The sequence below is a fragment of the Anas acuta genome, chromosome 2 (genome assembly GCF_963932015.1).
Source record: "Anas acuta chromosome 2, bAnaAcu1.1, whole genome shotgun sequence".
NCBI classification, from domain to species: Eukaryota; Metazoa; Chordata; class Aves; order Anseriformes; family Anatidae; genus Anas; species Anas acuta.
The window spans coordinates 90130928-90154711 of record NC_088980.1 but is presented as its reverse complement, the minus strand read 5'-3'; the positions used below and the strand labels follow the sequence as shown (position 1 = coordinate 90154711).

At 38.2% G+C, this 23784-nt stretch overlaps 1 protein-coding gene across 4 annotated transcripts in view; it reads left to right on the top strand.

Annotated features, from left to right (window-relative positions):
• Positions 1–22662, top strand: part of TMEM245 (transmembrane protein 245) — an 86098-nt gene extending 63436 nt beyond the window's left edge. For all 4 annotated transcript variants that reach the window (XM_068671138.1, XM_068671135.1, XM_068671134.1 and 1 more), the window contains 4 exons: positions 10217–10317; positions 12210–12384; positions 14920–15114; positions 16098–22662. In XM_068671138.1, the coding sequence (XP_068527239.1) occupies positions 10217–10317; positions 12210–12384; positions 14920–15114; positions 16098–16143 (517 nt within the window). In that variant the 3' untranslated portion in view covers positions 16144–22662. The remainder of the gene's footprint in view (positions 1–10216; positions 10318–12209; positions 12385–14919; positions 15115–16097) is intronic.
• Positions 22663–23784: the final 1122 nt, after the last annotated feature.

Below are 23784 nucleotides of genomic sequence, written 5' to 3'. Positions count from 1 at the left end.
TGGAAACACATGGGAGTGGGTTAGTGTGTGTGTGTGTGCAGGTTTAAACACATGCACACTTGCATGCAATCTTTAAAAACCATGTAACTGCACAGCATCCTAGGTATTAATGCTTGAATTACATGTTGCACCAAGTAACCATATTTTAATTATGCATTTTTGCATATACACCGCTTTTTTCTACAACACGATTTTTTTAAAAAACACTATTTGCATGTTGGAATTTCTTTCTAGGAATAAAGTGATACTATGATTATTCTATTTTTTTCAGTATAACATTGCAACTTTCCATACTTGCGTATCTCATAATTCTTTATCTTCATATTTAAGGCCGCAGTATATGTTATTATAACCTTAAATCGATTTTTGCTATTTAAAATAAGAGATTTATTATAACGTGAGCGGACAGCATGAGGACTGGTGTAAAACTCCAGCATTTCCTGACATTTGAAAGATTTAACGTTATAGCTTTAGCTTTTTGCTTTATTGTCATTTTAGATTGAACTATTAAGTCAACCCACTACTTATTCTCTGCATAAGCAATCGAATTGGTGCTTGTGATTCATAAATTTATAATAGTAATAATCTGAACAGACTGGGAGTATCTTAATATAAAACTGGAATGGATCTCAAGCTTTATTGAGTCCAGCTAGCTGTTGCTCTCATTCATGAAATTTTTGAAGCTAAAAAGGGTTTCTAAAACATAAATCCTTTCAAGTTGTGTGGTGAGTAATTGGTGTTCAATGCACAGTGCCAGTGAATGCTAACTGTTGAGGAAGGCTTGGGTAAAGCTAAAGGAAGCCTGCACGGGTAAACATCAAAGTAACATCAAAGTGACGAAGGTCACAGGAAATGAGAAAGTACCTGCAAAAAGCTGAAGTTTTAGCTAAATCAAGAAAACAGAAGGACCATAAAGTCTTGCAGATAGAAATAAGCTGAAAAGAAAGAAAGGGGGAGAAGAGAGTTTGATTTGCTCCAAGCTCCCCCAAGTGCCACTAAACCAAAATTCCTGTGTACCAGAGCCAGAAAGCACTCAAAGAGGCTGAGGGGTGGTGAGGGGAATCAGAGGAGTACACAGCGATAACAAGGCTGCTGTGGGCTGTTGGAGGGGTGGGAGGTGGGGGTAAGGTCAAATGCTGTTGTGTTATTCTTTGCTGTGAAGACAAGTGGAGGGAGTCACGCTGTAAAGCCATGCTTGGGTGAGAGCTGCAGCAGAATCATTCAGAAAATAAAGCGGCGATAGGAGAGGTTGTAAGAGAAATGTACAAAATGGAGCAATAGCAAATTGCTGAGAGTGGATGATGCTCAAAGATGGAATTAAAAAGAACAACCAAGCAGTGATCCAGGGAACCCAGGATGTACAGATGTGGAAGTCAGACACCAGAACCATTGGGACTGTCGTGGTTTAACCCCAGCAGGCAGCTCAGCACCATGCAGCAACTTGCTCGTTCCCCAGCAGAGGGACAGGGGAGAGGACCAGAAAGGTAGAAGTGTGAGAACTCGTGGGCTGAGATAAAGACAGCTTACAAGGTAAGGTGTAAGTCCCACATGCAAGCAAAGCAAAACAAGGAATCCATTCACTACTTCCCATCGGCAGGCACGTGTTCAGCCACTTCCAGGAAATCGGGGCTCGTCATGAGTGACTCCGAACATCCCCTTCTTTCTCCTCCTATCCTCCATTTTTTATTGTTCAACACAATGCCATATGGTCTAGAATATCCCTTTGTCCACTGTAGGTCACCTGTCTGGGGTCTGTCCCTTCCCAACTCCTGCTGCACCCCCAGCCTCCTCGCTGGAAGGGCAGCACAAGAAGCCAAAAAGCCCTTGGCTCTGCGCATGCATTGCTCTGCCACAACTAAACCATTGGGGTGTTATCAGTATTATTCTCACCCAAAATCCAAAACACAGCCTCATAGGAGCCTCTTTGAAGAAAATAACACTATCCCAGCCAAAACCAGGACAGGAATTATAGTTAAGGAAGTAGCAGCACCCAGCAAATATGATTTAGTTTCACAGATACAAGTTCTGTCTTACTCCTTTTTGAAGAGCTCAGCAGACAAGGCCATAATAAGTCAATTGGGCTGGTATTTTCTACTGAAGTTTCATAAAGGTCTTTGACAGCATCTCTTTTCCAAGATTTGTGGTGATGAAGCAGTGATAATAGAGAAGGTTTCTGCACAGGTAAATAACTGATTTAAAAAAAAAAAAACAAAAAAACGGCAGGAGTGAATGACAGGATCAAGGTAAGGACCTCGACTGTTCCACCTGTTCATAAACATCCTATGAAAGAAGCAGAGAGGGACATCTTACTGATGTTGCAAAGCTATTAAGCATGAAGGCTGGTGGTAGAACTGCAGCAGGATTGCGGACAATCTCAGAAGACAGCAGTGTCTGGGGGATAAAAGGATGAAATGCAGCATAGATGAGAGTGATGCATGTGCGTGCAAACCACTCCTAACTTCACGCACAGACCAGTGGAACTCTATCTTCAAGTACATGTGCTGGCCCTGTGTTTGGTAATATCTAAAGGTATCTGCAAGATAAATTAAATGTTTTGTTACAAAAGGCAAAAACAGAGAATATTATTCTATTGTATGAGTCTGCGGTTGGCCTGTGCCCTGAATTGCTGTGTGCCATTCTGGTTCCTGCATCTCAGAAAGCTAGAAGGGCAACAGGGCTGATCAGAGGAATTTAGGTTTGCAACAGTTTCTGTGTGGGGAATAACTAAGGTTAGGATTCTTTGGCCTGGAAAAAGGGTGTTACACATTTGAGGTCTTCAATGATTTTTTTTTTTTTAATCCCTAAAAGAATGGGACCCTTAAAGAGAGCAAAAGAAAGGCTTATGAGCTTTTTGGAAAAGGATTTCTTTAAGTCCTGGCACTTTGAATTCATTCTTCAGTGTACAGGATCTTGTTCTCTCAATGATCTCTTGAAATTTTGGAGATCACTGTGGAAGAGAACTACTTAAGTCCTTTTTTAAGATAATAGCTCTCCTTTGATTGTCACTGGTAGTTTGTCTTTTGCAATAAGTCTTGGTGGTATTTGAGAGAAGAGTTATTTGGTTTTCAAGCTATAGGACAGCTGTTGTTAGTTTTGTAGAATTACAGAATATCCTGAGTTGTAAGGGGGCCACAAAGATCATCGAGCCCAACTTCTGACTCTGGACAGGACCACCCACAAACCAGACCCTGTGTCTGAGCGCTGTCCAAACGCTACTTGAACTCCAGCAGGCTCGGTGCCATGACCACTGCCCTGGGCAGCCTGTCCCAGTGCCCGACCACCCTCTGGGTGCAGACCCTTTCCCTAACCCCCAGCCTGACCCTCCCCTGTCCCAGCTCCATGCCGTCCCCTCGGGTCCTGTCGCTGTCCCCAGAGAGCAGAGCTCAGCGCCTGCCCCTCCGCTCCCCTCGTGAGGGAGCTGCAGGCCACCATGAGGCCTCCCCTCAGCTTGCTCTGCTCGGGGCTGAGCAAACCAAGGGCCCTCAGCTGCTCCTCAAACATCTTGTCTTCTAGACCCTTCACCGCTTTGTAGCCCTCCTCTGGATGCCCTCTAAAATAGTCTTATATCCTTCTTATACTGTTGTACCCAAAACTGCACACAGCACTTGAGGCCACATGAGTGCAAAGCAGAGGACAATCCCTTCTGTAGACTGGCTAGCAATGCCATGCCTGATGCACCCCAGGACATGGCTGGCCCTTTTTGGCTGCCAGGGCACACTGCTGGCTCATGTTCAACTTGCTGTCAACCAGAACCCCCAGATCCCTTTCTGTGGGGCTGCTCTCCAGCCTCTCATCCCTCAGTCTGTACATATAGCCGAAGTTGCCCTGTCCCAGGTGCAGAATCCGGCACTTGCTCTTGTTAAACTTCCTACAGCTGATGATTGCCCAGCCCTCTGTCAGGATCTCTCTGCAAGGCCTCTTCACCCTTGAGGGAGTCAACAGCTCCTCTGTTTCATTTGGGATAAGTCAGCTCTCTGTTTTATAAAGATCTCCTGCCCTGCCAGCTACCAGTGTGCTGGCTCTATCAGTTGGATGGGGTCTAGAGAGCTGAGCTACTTAGTTAAAAGTTCCCCAGCAAAAAGCAGTTATTGACTGAATTCATTTGCAAGCAGATCTGTTCCCTGGTATTGTTTGTACCATTCTGGCACTTAGCCTCTGTGCTGGCAAGTACCCAGAGGAAGGGTAGTTTGGGGCAGAAATGAATGATTGAGAACAGGAAAATGTGTGGGATCTCTTCTTAGGTAGGAAGAAATAAATTGGGAAACTGTATTGTGAAGTTTGTACTGCTTGCATTCACATTTACACCTTGAACCCTCTACTTGGAAGTTGTTAAATGTGTATTCTCAACAGAGTTTCAATACCTGGAATTTCCTAAAGTATCGTTTGAATTAGTCAGTTTTCTGTAGAGGAAGGTGCTGCCACAAAGACACAGTGCAACCCTTGCAATGTGTACTAAGAGAATATGGGAACATACCAGAAGTGGTGTTAAAGGTGATGATTATAGAGTGAAATTGTCTTTTTCTAATAGTGTTCTTAGCTTAGGGTGTTCTTGTTATAAAACTTGCATTGTAATCACATTGTAAACCAATTTATGTCTTGTTGGATGTTTTGTAAGGTATTTAGGGAAACGCTAATTCTTGCAGTTTCCAAGACAAATGTGACTTTTATCCATTTTTTAGTTTTATGCCCCTTAGAATAGTAACCACTAAATCTCTCTTCTGAGCTCACTATATTCTTTATATAATCTTTCTGGAAACTCTGATTCTCATCATTTCAGCCCATACATTCTTTCCCTCAGTGCTCTGGGAAGAGAGAGAAAATCAAAGGAACTCTGAGGTCAAAAAAGTAACGCTCTTGAGTTGAAGCTTGAGGTATGTTCTGCATCCCAGGAGCCTTTGTGCTTCTGCCTCTTTCCTTTAAACTGGGATTGTTACAGGAGATAGGTTGAAGTTTTTGGAGGTCTTCATATGGAAGCCAGTCCACTACATTAGTAATGATGAACAGACCTTACCTGTAGGCTCCGTGAAGTGCACCTGAATTCATCTGTTTATTTTAGTAGGCAAGCATACATTGAATGTAATTCCAGTAGAAATAAATCAGTAAAAACAAACAAAAATCTCTGAAGAAATTGACCCCCCCCTCCCAACCCATAAAATTAAAAGGTGTCTCTTGTGAAACTTAAAAGCAAATTCCTTATTTTTTCAGTAGAAATAACTGAAAAACAAATTCAGGCTAGTTGTGTAGAAACATTTGACAATTTGACAGAAGTTTTTTTGTTTATAATCTGAATAATGTGAAGTGTGACCCACGTTCCTCTGGTTTTTTTTGTTAAAGTTACATGCTTTTCAAAACTCAGTAAAATAAAATCCATATGTCTAAATGTGCCCTACACCAAATTGCTTGAAATGCTTATAAATTACACATTTGCAGATGACAACTCTTGCTCATCCAGATACAATGCCAAAGTGAGATACGAAAAGCAATTGGATTTTCTGATTTCTAAAACATAGAATTGCTCTTATGTCTAAAAGGAGGCTGTGCATAAACCAATAATGTAATAAGAAAAGAAATTTATTTACTGTCCTAGTTTAACCAGGAAGGTATGCTTTGTACTGATGGTGATTCATTCAGCGTTTTGCACTAGCGTACATGATCTTTAAGATCAGGTATCACAGATGCAGAGTAGCTGAAGTATGCTGTTTATGAAGTTTCTGATCAGTATTCTGAGATGTCATAATCAGGAGCTACAATGAATATGAATTTCTAGAGTTTTTAAAATAGGATTATTAATTTTCTGGATAGAAGGAGAATACAATTAGGTTGTCTCTTCACACTTACTGCTTCATTACTGGCACCACACAGGTCCTCAGCACTATGCGATGCCTTCTCCTTTCAGCTTATTAATTCTGTGTGGTAGATGCAAGGAGCTGGAGAGATGTTGCAGTATTCTGCAGCCATTTAGAGGTACATGCTTCTTGCCTGCCATAGCACTGCATTGCAGACCTGCTGTGCCACATATGGGACACATGGATTTGTGCCTCAGTCCCAGCAGCTTGCACCCCACAACTGTAACCTGTTTGTGAAAACTTGGTGGTGGACTGCCCTGACCTACGTAGGAAGAGCTTTTAAACCAACGTCTAACTTAAACCCTTCTTTTTCTAGTTCAGGTGCTCCTTTTTGTTCAACCCATGGTGGGGAAGAAAAAGCACTTACTTTGACTTTGCAGCTTCCTTTGGTATCTTTTGTCTTTCCCTTAAATTTTTCTTCTCTGGTGGTATACTTTCTAGTGGTATCTTCAATCAAAGGTCACCCTTTCTGCACTGCTCATCATTCTTACCACTTTCCACTATGAATCACATCCATACATTTTTCTTGAAACATCAATAAATCAGTCCGTGCAACAGTCTTGCAGCTGATGCCTAGGCATTACTACCTGAAGTTGTTACTAGAGGTAACAATCTCATAGACATCACTGATGTATATGGGGAAATTCATATGAAATTCTCTTCTTGTGCATTAACATAATATAGATTTGCTGATAATCCCTTGTAACCACTGTCTCTTTACGTAGGGCTACGGGCAATCCTACATATTCTAGTTACACCTGATTTTTTGTTTTATTTTTTTATCTTCTGCTGTCGAAATACACTACTTTTTTCCTAGTTGAACTGCATTTTTTAAGGTGGCTTTTTAATTTGTTAGGGCCACTTTAATTTGTGATCTCTGCCCTTAAATTACCGCAGCTCTTCCCAACCTCGTGACATCGTCTACAAACGTCAGTATCCGTAATGCACTTCGTCAGGTTGCAGAATGACATCAGACTAGGACATACGTGTTGGTTCATGATTAACTTTTCTGTTATTCTGTTACCGCATCTGTAATGAAAAATGGATTTACAATATAAAATTTTCTTACAAGTTACATCAGCAAAAGACATGTCTGATCATGGAACTTAGATTTGAGTAAAATTAATCTGAGGATAAAAACAACCCTTGTCTGACATGGAAGGTTCAGAAAGCTGCCTAAATATAGGGGTAGAATTAGTTTTAGGTTTGGATTAGTTTTGGATTCTTTCTTGTGAATGAGAAATAGATTTGTTCCCTGAGATGGTTAAATTCACAGCAATTATTTTTGGCCATTGAGATCATTCTTCTGTCTATTTGTTGGTTTCTTTTTGTAGCTACCATAATAAGACTTTTGCTCATCTTCTGTAGTCTCTGGGGAGAAATCTAAAATGACTGCTTGTTGCAACACTAAGTCTGTCCTGTAGTTGCAGATAAGTATTTTAATTTCAAATGAAGTTGATACTTCAGATGCCTGCCTCAAGCCAGGATTCTGCCTTGTCTCCTGTATACTTGAAGGTAGTTTGGGGGCACGCTCATAGTAGTTAAGACCTAGTTTCTTCTCCTACAGCACAGAAAACATTTTTACAGGCAAAATAAGGAGATACTTCAAGGGCAATTTTAAAACATTTTTGACAACTGAAATGCATTTGTGCCATGGTTCCCGTTTGATTGAAAGGAAAGGGATTTACTTGAAAACTTAATTACGGCATGTTGAAACCTGGGTTCTCATACATGCTATTAAACATTTAGATGTTGTATTTTCTTCAAACAATCCAAATTGGATTTTGGTTGTTGTTTTGATTGTGTTTGTTGGGTTGGGCGGGGTTGGTTTTGGAAGGATGTGGTGAACTGCATTAAAAAAATTGAAAACTGTGTCACCCATGAGGGTTGCAGTAATTGCGAGGTTTCTGTGGGACTGCCTAAGGTTTAAGAGACCAACAAGGCTGAGGAGGTTGACTTGAAAAAAGCACAGGGCTTTAGTGGGAACAAGCGTATCCTCACTGCAACCAGGAGGTGTTTTTTTGCTGCACCATCATGATCATTGCTGCACAGCTAGCACTTCATCCCACAGGCTGCCTTGAGGCTCTCATGCAGAAGACCCCATTGGAACTGTTCATGTTCTACATTCTTAAAATACAACCACAGATAACTTGCAGGTAGTGTTTAGCCCCCTTTTTTTTTATTTTTTTTTTTTTTTTGTGAAGTGTCCTTAAATAAAATGTTGACAGGTTATTTTTTCCACTTCTGTGTGATGGTTGACAGAATCAGTTTCAATAAAGAGGTTCGTGTTACAAAAACATTACGCTCCTTTGATATCCTCTGAAGGAGCTGACATGAATTAAATGTCACAGAAAATACAGAAAAATCAGGCTTTTGAGCAACCAAAGTATGAAACCATCCAGAGTTTTTAGTGCAAACTTGTATTTAGTGTTCTTGCTGTGGCTTTGGTTTTGGGAACTTCTCTCTCCTCTGATTTTATTATACCAGACGCTTACTTCTCATATGACTAAAATACTAAAAAGTATTACACTCCTCAAAATCTGCAGTTTATATAGATTTTGGTCTATAACTTCGCATTTTAATACTAAAGAAGCTTTTTTAAGCCGTGAGGTATTTGGGCTCTCTTCACTGAGGCCCCATGTATTCATAAACACTCCTTCCCCTTCCTCAAGTACCTCATAATATTTGTATGTCAAAGGCTGGATTTGTTATTTCAAGTCACTCTTTAAAGCTTTATTTATATATATATATATACTTTTCCCTCTGTTTTTCCGGGAAAATGGCTGAGAGCAGCTGTTTCTAGTTAGTCTGTTAAGAGAACCTCGCGTTTATTTTAACAACCGTGTGGATGTACAAAGTTTATAATGCACTCCTCACTTCCAGTGGATGAGTTTTGAGTATGGTAATTTTGGTTCAGCAGACATTTGGGAGTTAGGCGTGCCTTTAGGTGGGAAAGGAGGGTGAAAATATGCAAACTTTTCCTGGGAATAATAATGAGAAGGGAGCCTGAAGAAGCAGAAGTTTGGGGTCTTGGAGTTCTTGGTGGTAGATGGAAGATTCTGCCTGGTGGTTGGGAGTGCTGAGGGTGTTCCTCTTCTACAAGGTGTTATCAACTCAACAGAGGAACAAAATGGTATTCTTGGAGCAGTTAGTTCCAGAAAGGGATGTTTTCAGTGCAGACCGTGTTCCTCCTCAAGGTGCAGAGACAGCCTTTCAGTTAATTGTCTGGCTCCGGGACCTCTGTTACGTGTCTTCCTGTCTTCTCTGCCCTCCTGCCAGTGCTCCCAAAACTGCAAAGATACAAGCAGTGTGCAAAAGCATAACACGTAAAGCGGGAAGTTAACATCAACACACGGCATTTATCTTTGCTAAGAGGGTGTGTGTGCCACCAGCTCTGCAATGATGTAACTGTTAGGGCTTTTCTGAGAGGAGGAATTTAGAGTTGGTAGGGATATTTTGGTTGCTCAGATCCAGGACAAGAACCTGAGTGTCCTCAAATAAGAGTGAACAACTAGCATAACGCAATGGTGAGATAAATTTTGGAGTGTGGCTTTTGTGACTGTAGTCTGAAGGCACAAGTTTTCATTTCACTTGCAGGAGTGTGCTAGTGCTGTAAAAAGGATACAGCACTTAGCTGCCTGTTCGCTGTCTCATGAAGCTGTGGTGACACTTAACAGAAGAGTACCTTGTTTTATGGCCAGCGAGCTTGGATATGCATTCACCAGGATTTAATTAGATTACAGGACTTTTTATTTGCTTTTTATCTGTGTAACCTAGTAAGCAACCTAAAAGCTATGAAAATAAAGATGCAGAGACTAACATTCAATAATAAATATGAGGTGCTGAGTTATTTTCACCTGGAAAGCCATGCAAGTATGTAGGAAAGTAAGAGCTTAAGCAGTCTATTCAGTTCTTGGACCAGTGGTTTTAATCCATTGAGAACGAGCAGGTAGAGAAATGTGAAGAGAGAAGGAAAAGGTGTGAAGAGGTAGGAATGGAAAAAGACAAAGAAAAAGTAGTTTGTGCATAGGATGGTACCGCGTCTCATAGAAAAAGATTTCTTTTTTAGATGCCTGGGCAGTTTCTTTCCAGAGGTTTACCCCAGGAACCCACTGTGCAGTGAAAAGCAGTCTATTTTTTGTTTATTTTTTCTCCTATAGATGGCTTAAATGATAAATACAATGGATGATTGTCCTCTTCATAGGGAAAAAATGCAAAAGGGTTACATTTTTGGTTGTGTGATTTGTGGCACTAACGGCTTAACAGTTTATCAAACTACCTTGTATTTTAACATATATGTAAAGATATCTTTACAGTTCCCAGAATCGTACTGCCAATAACATTTAACAGAGTTTCTTTGATCGTTTTAGAGGTGTATTTGATGCTTCCCTCAAAATGGCTGGGTTCTATGGACTCTACACATGGCTGACTCACACTATATTCGGGATTAATATAGTCTTCATACCATCTGGTAAGAATTTGAATAATTATAATCTATTCATAGGTAATATTGGATAATTACACAAGGGCAGCAGGATTAAATGTTGCTGATGAGATTAGTCCCGAAGTTATTTTTAGAGAACATTATATCAGAATCTGGCAACTATCAGAATTGAAGTTGTGTATGCAACCTTAATATGGTTGATTTGTGCAAATGTCTTAATACAGTTTCTAATTACAAAACTGAGTACTTTTTTTTTTTTTTTTTTTTTAAATCATGACACCTGAGGCTGTTGGTGGACTCAGTATATGGTATGAACTCAGAAAGTAGCTATTTCGCTGTTTTTTTTCCTTATTCCCCCATTCAATATGTAACCGCATTTTCATTTCCCGTTTATTGTTCAAACCAGACTTGGAAATGTACTTTGACAAGTTTAATACTTCTGTATGATGCACTGGAGTTCCAAAGAGCTTCTTAGCATTAACTGATTCCTCCAAGTTTAATTTAATCTACCATGGATCTAATTATTCCATGAAGACTGTACAGCTTGTCATGGCTCTGATTTCAAAATCTTTAGACCCAGCTGTGAATTTATGTAGTGCTGCTGAAAACTTATTCCAGGCATGTTTAAAGCTGACCACGAGTAGGGTGGAGAGAAATCCCTGATTTCTGTCTTACCTCCTTAGCTTTGCTTTTTTCTGTTTTCACAACACATCCCCAGCCAGCTATTTTACTTCTGTTTATTTTGCTGGCTGTAATTCTTTCCCCCTTCTTTTCAGTCCAAGTCTTTCCAGGTTTTAACTTCATTCTGCGTGCCTTGGCTTTTGTTTCCTCCGTAATTGACAGGTGCTGTTTTTTCAGGATGCCTAAATGCGGGAAGATACGGTATCATGAAAATACACAATAGAGGCATGCTTCCTATTCTCAGTGCTGTTGCCTGACTGCGTTACCAGCCTCTGGTTTCTCTTACTCTCGAAGTTTTAGCTTTGGAATGGCTGAACAGTTTTCACTGAAAAATCTCCCTGTTCCTCTTCTCCCACTATTCCTGTGTAAAAAACAAACAAACAAACAAAACCCCACTACAACAAAAACAACAGTTGTTGAACAAAAAAGGGAAGCTATAAAGCAACAGAAAAAATATCATACAATACCTTGTAATAGAAAAGATCGGTATCATAAAGTACAACTATCTTGAAGGTATTGGTTGTCATTAGACCTACTTAGAAATATAATTGTTCTTTTTGTTTCAGCTACCTTCAAAATCTTAGATTTTACCTTTTGGTTAATGAGACCAAAAAAGAGCAATAAAACTTTTTTCTTTTTTTCTATTGTGCTCATTAATTTTGCATTAAATTAGAATGACAGCAGTACTACATTGAGATTACCAGGGGTGGTTGAATAAGCACGAGGCTGTATGCCTGTTTGGACACATGCATGTGTCTGCACAGATACATATTTATTTATGTGCAGACATAACTACATGAAGTCAAGGGTTTTCTGTTCGCCTGGTTTCTCACAGTACTACTTACATTATGCTGGTCCAGTGCCTCTCTGAGACTTCCTTTTGTATACTTTCTTGTGCGTAATTGCTAATTTTGTGGTTACATGAAATTTGAATGATTGGTGTAACTTCATCTTTTTCTTAATTGGTGTCTCTATTGGAAGTAACTCTTTGTGACTAAAAGCTGATGGAGCTTTTCTATATGGGTAATAGTTCAATTTTATTAAATACAGTTATTTTTTTCCTTGACCACAGTTACAAAACAGTAAGAGCCTTATGTGCTATCTCTTCAGTGTCTTATTTGCAACAGTTGATAGAAGTGAGAATACTGGTGTGGCTGAAGTGTCAGAGTTGAACCGTAAATGTTTTTGTACGTATGTTTCTCTGGATTTGTTCTCACCCCTGCTTCTGTGTGCTCTAGCATTAGCAGCAATCCTTGGAGCGGTTCCATTTCTGGGGACGTACTGGGCAGCAATCCCTGCAGTCCTAGACTTGTGGCTTGTGCAAGGACAGGGATGCAAAGCCATTTTGCTCTTGGTTTTTCACCTGTTGCCAACCTATTTTGTAGATACAGCAATATATTCGGATATATCAGGGTAAGTATACTGAAAATACTTTAAATTTACGTGTTGTAAAAATGCTTAATGAACAACGATGCCTTTAAATTTACTTTTATGAAGCATGTGTAACAGTCTTTAAGCACAGGAGTAGGTGTAGTGCTATCTCAGTAAAACTGACCTAAGTGCCATTGCTTTCCCAGGCCTCTTTTCTGTGAAATTTGTCATTTCATAGGTCTTGAACTCGTTCTCAGTCAAAAACTCAGCTGCTGTGGCTGATAAAATAAACTTATATTATTTATCTGATCATTGACTAATGATGTCTTGCATTCTCCTTCATATCACCTAGTGCCAAATGATGCTGCAGAACAAACAGAAAATCCATGAGATAGTAATGGACTTGAAAAAAATCCTGTATTTTTTCAAAATTAGCTATGAAAATTTTGAGGATTGTTTTGAAGCCAGCCTTTGTGTTGTGCCACTGTGCACGATGTAGAAAATCTATTGATTTTTCGATTGATATTTAAATGTGTTGAGACAGCTGAAAGTGTGAAATTGGAGAGAGGCTTCTACTGAGACAGCAGCCAATTCTGTTTTCCTGTTGTTGGAGCTGAACACAGGTTTCTGGAAAAATCTTGCTAGGTTTCTGGCTGCCTGTATTGGGTTGAAGTGTCTCTTGGTTTCAGCTTTGAGTTTGTACACAAAAAAAGCTAATTCCAAACCATGGAGACAGAAAGTCAACATCTGCAGTTGTACCTGGAGGACTAGCAATGCTACTGAAATGTTGACTGGCATGTCACACTGCTGAAACGCCTTGTAAAAACCATTGTGGAACTCAAACTAGAAAATGTAGAAGGAAAGTTTTACAGAGCTATCACAGATATGAATGGTCAAGGTTCATATGTGCAAGATGTGTTCACAACCATGTACAATATAGGTTAAAAGCTGTACTCTTCTAGTCACTGCTTCAGTCTTAGCCATTAGAAGCAAAACTAGTAAGTTGTTTTAATTGAGAACTTTTAATGACAAGGTGTGAATGCTCAATCAGTCTTTGCTTTAATTCATGCTCCAGACATAGTTGTGTGCTGAAACTAGTCCTTCATTTGTATTAATTCGTATTGTAGTGAATTAATGCAGAATAAAGACATTGTGTTTCAGCTGGGGTAAGTTAGAAATTTGTTGGTTTTTTTTTTGTCCCCCAAATAGTCACACCGAACAGAGAGAACCTTATGATAATATGAAAAATATTAATAATCTTTTTCATAGACTGTGACACTAGTTATTTTCCATGAATTACAGCTAACAGGTGAAGTATAATCAAATTACATTGTTTTTTTCAACAATAAATTGTGGATAAATTTAAGGCCAGTAGCTGTTTAAGTAGCCAATAATTCTTCTACTTATTGAAATATATTTTTTGACTTTGTGGGTTGTGGGCTCTGTTCACTGTCCAGAAAATATATGTAGCAAGAATAGATTTTCTAATGATGGAGCAAAATTGTATTCTTCCCATTACATAAAACAGTAAGCATCATGCTGCCTTGCAGATTAGGTTAATTCTATTTGATATAGCTATAATTAGGTTATGCAAGGTTTTCTAAATATATTAAGTTTATATTGTAGCTCTATTTTATCAGGTGATCTGTTGTTTGATTTAGCAAACTGGCCAGAAAAACTTTAAAACTGATGCAAGTGTTGGAAAAAAATATTAGAAATTTTTAAAGGTTTAGAAATGAATCACATGTCTACTGTTGGAGCAACATAAAACTTCAAGGTTGAGTCTGTCCTCTCAAAAAAACAATCTGTTTGGCCTTACCAGTATGTTAAATTTGATCTAGGTAAGGCATGATTACGAGGTGAGTATGATGTAATAAATCACATTTCATGATCTTATAATTACACTTGGAATTTAGAGCAGCTTCCTAAAAATTGGATGCTAAGTTTCAACTGCAGGCTTTCTAGTATAATACCTAAAAGATATATGGTAACTGTTCTTTGAAAGATGAAATGTAAATTGCTATTATTGTGTAAATTAATGTCTCTTCTCAGGGCTTCAACATAGCAAATGTAGCTATCTGTCTTAAAATTTAATGATTCTTGACCGTAAAGCATGAACAGTCTTTGTAATCTTTACATTTTAGAAATTGAAATGTTTTTACCATTAACTCCTTTAGATCCCTTGAAGTGTCCAGGTTCAGGTTGGATGGGGGCTTTGGGCAACCTGGAAGGTGTCCTGACTTTGGCAGGGGTGTTGGAAATGTGTAATCTTTAAAGGTCCCTTCCAACCCAAACCGTTCTGTGATTCTTCCAACGGTTCTCTAGAAAATAGCTTCTGTAGATATTGCTACCATTATGTGCTAGAAATTTTGTTTGATGTATTGTATAAATATAGTACAGAATGCAGCTGAGAATACTTGTGCAGTCATTCAAACAGCAGTTTAGTCTAAATACAGGCATCTGTAAATATATGTCACTTTTTAAGCTTAATGATACCATGTGATTAATCCGCATTTCAATAGTAATGTTGCTGGTTGTTCTTACTTTAATTTTATCCTTCTCATGCTGTAATTCCAGAGGTGGTCACCCTTACCTGACAGGTCTTGCAGTAGCTGGTGGAGCGTATTACCTGGGACTGGAAGGAGCCATCATAGGACCAATTCTACTTTGTATACTTGTGGTTGCCTCCAACATCTACAGTGCCATGTTAGTTAGTCCAACAAATTCAGTGCCCACTCCATCACAAGCAGCGTGTCCATTACAGATTTACCGGTAAGCTTTAAGTGTCTTACGTGTATGCATAATAAGTTTTTACATGGAACACTGTTAACACACATAGGTATAGAGGACATGAGCATGAGTTTGTGTACGTGTGTGCCTGCACACATACATTGTCTACTGAAGTATTCAGAGAGGAGTCAGCTATCCTGTATTCTAGAAATAAAAAGTACTGTAAAATACTCACTGGAATTTGTAAACCTGAAATGTTCGTTTAATGTCTCTCAGCTTCTTACAGAAGGCTCTTTTAGAATATTCATTGAAAATACCTTTGTATCTTATAATACACATGCTGCCTTTGTGCTTGAAGATAATTGAACATCCCCTGTTCCCCATGTAAAACTATTATTCATGGATATCTGATAGTGTTTATTGGCCTTAATAAGAGAACTGTCTGCGGATATTGCACTTCGTGTTACTTTACAATACTGCAAAATATGAATAAACATACTTGAATTTAAAAGAATGAGATTCCTTTATGTGCCATTATTCCATTAGAAGTATGGTCTTGATTAATCTCTTTATTGAAATTACCAAATGTGGAATATAGAAATGTATTTTTAAACTGTTCAGCTAAGGAATGGGATGAATAAATTCCTAACTGAATATTTAATTAGAGTTGGAAATCATATTGTGAAATTATTAATGACAATAGGCATTTTAATGTCTCTACTGTCTTGTTTAATTATATAGGCTAGCTCATTATACATATATCTTGAAGAGATTCTATGCTTGTGAGCAATTCTTTGCTTCATTCACATGAATAATGTTGTCATCTTTCATCTGATGAAAAAAATCACTAATTGGACCTGTCTGTAGTTTCTGACTTGCGGAACTTATGCTCCTAGACTTTACATACACATAGCGCTGCCTGCAGTACGCACAAAAATATGCATGTATTTTTTCCCTGTTTCATTTATAGGAAACTAGACATTTGCAGTCACTCAAAAAAATTGAATCTTTTTATTTTTTTCCAGGTCACCTAGAGAGAGTCCTGAGGAGACGAAAATGGCTGCCGAATGATGACGTTGCTGTGCTGCACCTATTTGACTTGAGAGAATCATTCTCTTCTGTCTGGAGTTCACAACAGCCATGGCCTTCTGTCCCTTCCCAGCTGAACCTAGGGACAGCTCACAGGGAAGCATAGTTTGGGTGTTAGGAGAAACCACTTCCCAAATTACTGCTGGCCTTACATTATTGTGCACTTTGCTTCTTCAAGAGAGGAAGGAAGTCTACTTCCATGGCTTTGCATACTAACACACAGTTCCACTGCCACCTTTGTAGACCTTCTATCTTCATAAAAAGGATGGCTGAGAGGACGGGTATATCCACTGGAGTTGTTACCTGCTGAAATGACTAACTTGGCTTTTATTTATTGGGTTATTTGCATTACTAAATTGTGGTAGTTTTACAGAAAGCTAATTCCAAAATATTTATTTTCTGTTCATCTGGTGGCAACAGAGATGTAAACCACTCGTTGTTAAATGAAGATTGAATACTGTTTGTTTGCTGCTCCTCAAAGTATTTCTTTAAAGGCTTTAATCATCACCTATAACTCATAAGTACACTTAAACCTTTTCCTCTTATAAGCACTGAAATTTATTGTTGTTGGACACAGGTATTTCTAATATCTTCCTGAAATTAGTAGACATACAGATTGTAAAATATGGGTTTTCCTCATATTGAAATAGGAGGACTTGTTTAAATAGTTTAAATCTGATAGTATTTTGCCGTCTGTTCACCATCCCAGTGGAGTCATGTTGTCAAGTAAATTTAATCAAAGGCCTTAAATGTTTTCAATCAGAGGTAACATACAATTGTCATGTCTACTTCCAATAATAGGAAGAGCTTGAATGGGGGATTGTTTTATGTTGTTTTTCAAATGCTGTGACTGTGTTCCATTTACTTTTCAAACAAATGCAAGTTTATTTCTAAAGAGGAAGGGAAAGGAATACAGGCTTCGGTTTTGTTTAGTTCCTTTTTTGTTTGTTTGTTTGCTTTTTCCCTTGTATGCCTCTAGCCAAATATATTAGAAAGTTAGGCAGAGCTATTAAATTTCTGAAACAGTGCATTGCCTAGGTCACAAAAACAAACTACTTTAGCGCTTTTCTTTCATATGTAGTTCTGCCTAAATTGCAGTTTTGGTGACATTTAAGGCCTTTTGTATTGCTTGTTGAAATACTTTGACACAATGGATCTTTATACCATGGAAAACAGGAAGTGTTTTTTTGGTGGAAGTTTCATACTTGAACGGATTTTCCACAAACACACTTTGAGGCCCTTGGAACAAAGTAGCAGTTGCACATGCTTAACCAAAGAACCACCTTTCGGTTTCTAATAACTTATAACTTTTCTTGAGTTTATTTCAGAGTTTGATTGACAAGATTTATATTGAATACAGGCATGCCTTGCATTTATTGTTTACCATAATACAACGGTTGGCACACAGATCTGTTCGTATCTAGGGATAAGGATGTCTGGTTTGTGTAGAGACAGGTCTCAGTAAATTAGATGTTTATTCTATTCCCATTGCAGAGGTGCTCATAGATTTTGAAGGCTCTTATTTTCTTGATAATACCTGTGTATTGAGATGGTTTCTGAAAGTATATTGACATAAAAAATGGCTGGCAAATAGCCTGATACTTACTAAGCAAGAACAGGTTTGCTATAGGTTTGCAGTAAACAGGCTGCCTATTAATTAAAAAGCCTTGTCCTCAGATTCTCTAAATTTACTGCTGCAATTTTACTGAAATTTTATGCCTAAATTTGGGGTTTCAAGTGTGCTGGTTTTGGTCTTGCAAACTTGAAGGTATGTGTTTGCAGAATGGATTCAGGCTTAATGTAGTGGTTGGACTTCAGTTCATTGAAATATATAAATATCCCATATAATATTTTAAATTCTGAAAGACCTACACATCAGTTTGAAGTAACTGTACAGAAGGATGTGTTGTTTGTATTAAGTAACTGTCCCCTATTTTAATTTCCCTTTTTTTTTTTTTTAATTAATCTTTGATAAAACACATTCTCGTAATTGTTGCTGGTTAGGGTGGAGGATGACCGAGAAACCGAGGCTGACTCCTGCAACACTCTAACCAGTTTAAATGAGAACACCATGATACCTGGGAGACTTTTTTATTCAATTTTTTTTTCTTTTTGTCCAGAATTTTGCACTGAAATGTCTTCTTCACATTAGAGCCTCTTGTAGACAAGATTTAGTGATTATTAGCAGGAAATATGCATGTTTAATATATTCCCAGTTTTCTGTTGCTCCTCTTTGCTCACTGGTCAAGACATTTGTATTATGTACATTTGTTTACCCAGTTATTTTTGAGACAATCTTTTAGACACAGCATGGTCATTTTGAAGAGTCATTATAAATCATTATTTTGTTTGTTTGTTTTTAACTTTTCCTCTTCTTCCTCCCCCTTCATGTGACTGCCTTAGATCAAAGAAGGGTTTCTGATGTGAAGATTGAAACTGATTTCAGACAGTTGTCTTCAACAATGGCAAGTCAGTGAAATCAGCTATTTTGAAATGTTCCTTTTCCAACGTGAAATCGTTTTGTATGGAAAACTAATTTTTCACGTAGTCTTTTAGTCTTCCCGCCTTTGAAATGAGTCTTCATACTTGATGCTTCCTGTTATAAATTTGACTAGGGCTTGCCATGGAGAACCTTCTGTAGTATGGTCTTTCTCACAAAGTGAAGCTTAAGGATCTAGTGCTATGTGCCATGTCTGACCGGGGAATCAATTGTGTGGCTCGGTGGTATAGTAACAGTATGCTGCCAGAAAGAAAAGAACAAAACCTCCAGTAACACCTTCTCAAAATATGAAATACTCACAGAATTCCACCACTCATCCTTGTGTATTTTAGCAGCTCCATGTTCTTTTCTGGAAAGATTTGGCCTCTTTAAGACTAGTTTGGTTTAGATCAGTCTCACAATAACCTGAAAATAATCAAAGTGGTCATTTTGACTTCTGGTCACTTCAACATACGACTTCCTATTATATTGCTTTGTCTGCAATAGCGAACAGCAGCTCTGTGAGATGAGCTTTCAGATGATTTTTAGGGTTCAGAAAAAAAAAAAAAAAAGGACAATGAGGGAGGGAAACTGCTAAAAAAACAGGTGTTTTGTAGCGGCATTAAACTACAGTTTTCTTAGCAGTGACAGTCTTAATATGTTTGTAGGTGAGAAGTTGATGGTCTTTAGCTTTACTGTAAACAGTCATTCCAGGGGCAAGTATTTACTTGTATTTGATATATTTAGTATTCAATTTGGAACAAAATCAATTCAGAATTCAGAAGGGAGTGCTCATAGTAGTAAACCAAGACAATGTAGTCTCACAGTATTATAAAATACAATGATACTGTTTTCTATCATTCTCTTCTAGCAAATCAGGCTTGTTGCAAGTAAGTGCAACGCCAGAGGGCCAGGATAACTGTTTTTGCACAGAGCCTCAGTTAGCCCTTTCTCCCCTTCCTACACCTTAGCTGAATGTTACTGTACTGCAGCAGAACCAGCAGAAGCGAATGTGTGCCCGTTCACAGCCCAGCTTGTTAACCTCAGCTCGCCGTAAGTACTGGCTTAATTGAACACGACGCAGCAAGTTGCAAAGGGTGAGTCTGGCACATGCTCATTTTGCCAGCCTTACAGCAATACGCTGGCTTTCAGCACACATGCACTGTGACCAGCTGGGAGCAGCAATGGCTTATTTTGAAAAAAAACAGTGTTTAACATGAGAGTCATACATACAGTATGCATTTTACAGAAATGAACTAGATATGCCCGTGTCTAATAATTGAGACAACAGTCTGATTTTTCCATTCACATTGGTATACGTATTGGTTCATCTGAGATACCTTGAGGCTTGTCTGATTTCAAAGGGTAAGTGACTTTTGTTCAAGACACTGGGAGAAGAAAGATGCACTTTTGTACATTCTGTCAGTGATTATTTGATTAGGAAATCCGTAATCTGTTAAATTGAATAAAAGAAGGAAAAAAAAGCATTGCAAAGGGAAAATTGGAGGCTTTCTCCAATATTAAACACCAGTGTAATTTCTGAAATAGATGTTTGGTTGTAATATCAAACAGGATTTCAGAAAGCCTGAAAACACAAAATTGGATAAAATTATACCCCACTAAAACCAGCAACAGCATTGCTAAATCGCTAATCCCAAGTATTGGTGGCAGGATATTGTACAGAGTGCTGCCTTCCCTATGAACAAAGGATGGGAAGAATGTGATTATTCTCCTGGGACTGTATGGCTTTGCATCAGTGATGGAAGATGCTTCCACAGCTGCCTTTATTCAGACATCGTCTATATATTATATTGGCTTAACTTTCTCACTGCTACCTTTATGGAAACCACATAATCTTTATAAATTCCATCTTGGCTTGTTTTTCAAAGGTATTATTATAATTAATCGCTAACGCTTTTTGGTGAAGCATGCGTTGGCAAAGCTATTCCCTTCTAATTTCATATTCCACAAAGCTAAAATTGCCTAATAATAAACCTTTTTGAGGTTTGATCTTTAACCTGTTACTGTTCTCTCATTTTTAGTAAAATTCCTTAATGCTTCATGATAAAAATATCCCAAATCACTTTTAACTGATAAAATTGTAAATTTAAGAAAAAAAATGCAATGTGAAAAATGAAGTTGAAACTTTGAAACCAGAAACAATGCCAGAAGTGTAGAGCCTATTCAGGGATTCCACATGGGGTTTGTAAATGTATGTGTTGATGTGCACCATATATAAATATGAACAGTCTGTCATATTCAGGCTTCAACTGAAATTTTGTCCTATCATTTTTTTTTAAAGATATCTGAGAACAAAATAGTGCCTGTATATAGTGAAAACGAGCACTATTTTCTAGAATTAATGTTTACTTCATAAAGGTCAAAGGAGAACCAAGCAAATACTGGTGGGGTGACTAGGACTGTTTTGCTGTAGTTTGTATAAAGTAGGGAAAGACTGCTCTTCCGTCTAGTAAGGCATTGCTAAGAGATTACTGGTCCTGGAAGTATTCGCACACACCTACTAAAGAGCTGCCAAGATTAATAGGTCATGAAATACGTCTTCAGATCCCCAGTCTCTTAACCTCTTCCGCACCCTCGTCTGGTAGCTTGTTTTCAATCTGGTTTAGTATATGAGAGTGTTGCTTCGTGCTATTTTGGGATAGATTCCCCTGAAGGGCACGCTTTGAATGTCCGTACTGATACAGTATGTCCAATTCAGGAAGGAATTGCTAATTGGCAAGTAAGTGCATCCCTGATGTGCTCTGCATATGGATAGACTTGGACAAATATAATTGATGTTTTATTGAACTAGAGGTTGCTACCTAGTGATTCCAAAGCTAGGTTTGAGTCAGAAGCAGGGCATATTTGCTTGCAGCAGGATGCATTTGGAAGATAGCGAAGGCAACACAAGTGCTCTAACATCCACGTATCAATCGGAATGATTTTCAGCATAAAGGTTTTAAAAGGAAAATACTGATTTCTGATCCCAGCCTTTTTGCGTCTTGACTTTGAATGGGGACCCAAAGTCATAGTAACTTTTCATGGTACTGTTGTGGATTAAATGTGAGAGGCATCACAAAGCTACAGTGTAGCCACAGAACAGAAGTTGATTAGGAATTGGCCTTTAGACCATAAGGTTGGAAGAACAAAATCCGAAATTTTGGCCTCCTTTCTGCCAGCCTGAAGTTTTTTCAAGAAGTATCAGTAAAAAAACAACTTCATGCTGTTTATACCTTAATGGCTGAGTAGATCAATGTTTTCAGTTTCCAGTGTCACCGCTGGTATATTCTGCAAGCATACAAGTTGTTCAGATAGTTACCCTTAAAAAGAAACTCTCTGCTTCAGTGATGGTTGGAAAGAAACTTTCTATACTAATCTTGAGTGTTTACCTATAAATATAAGTTAACTACTGTTTGATATTTTGGTTGGAAGACTAGCAATGGTTTTGTTCTGTTTTGTTTTGTTTTTTCCCCTTTGGTAAATTTCACCAAACCAAATCCAAAGAAAACTTTGATATTGTGTGCTAAGACTGGCTAGATCCTACTAAAATCTAAAAGCAGATCTGTGTTACAGAGCACAGTCTGTTCAGAAGCGTGTATTTCTAACCAGTACTTGGGGGGATTTGGAGCAATAACTTCTATCTGTTGACTCAAATTTGTCTGTAAATGTACCTGTGATACATCTTCAAAATGGAATTACATTCAAGACTAATGTTTCCATAACTGGTTTTGGTACAGCACCATTTTTATTTTTTTTTTGCATGTGTAATATTGAAAATATAATCTGTATGTCCATTTGTGGCAGAAAAAGAATGTGAGTTAAGGTTGAGGAGTATTTGCATAGACTGCAGAGGTATTTAATTAATTTTGATTGTATGTACCAGTCCTCTTCCTTAATAACATTTTTTTTTTTGTAGCAGGTATACAAGGCTTTTAACTTAATATTGTATTCACACTGCAGTCCTTTGTAAGCACAGAATGTTTAATATATTTTGAAATAAAATGCTGTTAAAGAAAAGAAAATGGAGTTTGATTTGAGTGATTGGATCTTTGAAATGAGTCACAAAGGCCAGGTTAATCTGGTGAAACATCTCAAGCAAAGCTTGAGACGAAGAACAAACAAGGCAACGGATCTGCAGTCACTCAGCATAACTCCATTTAGTTCCATACTTCTCTTTTTTTTTTTCTTTTCTTTTCTTCACATTTTCCATGGGGTAAGGGCATGTGCCTCAACAGTAACTGTGATTCAGCTGACATCTGGCAACCTGCTACACTGCCCGCAGTAGCATGACCACGCATCCAGACCCGGCAAACGTTTCCATTCGGCAGCTGTAGGTAATTCAAGTTACTTTTGTTATGACTTACTCTGTGAAATAGAAATGATTCTTTGGTGTCTAAGCATAATTTTAGATCATTCTATCGACCATAAAGCAAAAGTGATCAAATCCTCTCTGCATGACTGCTCACATGTTTAAAAAGAGATAGGGCTGATGTTCCACTGCCAGCCCTCTCATTGTTCGGTGGCCAGACTTCTTGCCTTAAAGCAATTCATACAGCACAGTCCATTTTAGTGAATATATCTTTAAAGAGAGGTGAATGATATTTAATCCTCTGAAGGGATCAAACCCTGTTTAGTTTAGTATGGGCAGGGACAAGACAAATGTATGTGTAAACCAGCAGCCCACCTGCAAAACAATTGCACTTCTGTAAGAACTCCTTTGCTCCCATTTAAAAAAAATAAAATACGTATTTTTAATGTACAAATACAGTGCTTGTTTTTATGAAGAGAAAATTATGTTTTTTCTCATGTTCAGCACTGACAGAAGATAAGGCTTTAAAATGCTTTAGCCCTGGTGAAGGAGGCTTTTTACTCAGCCTCAACTCTTTGCTCAAAGTACTTTAGGAGGTGCATGTCCAATATAATTAATTAGTATTTTAGAGGTGGAAGGTTAGAGTGTATGAAAGAGCTATCAGGCAGATATAAAGGAAGAAATGTGCTGAAAGAAAAGTTATTGATGTGTTCTGAGCTTGACTAAAGGAATAATTAAAAACGTAATTGTTTCATTGTAAAAAGTCCTCATCACTTCCAAACTACACATTTATTCTTTGGAGAATTCAGCTGGATTGTTAATCTAAGCAAGGATT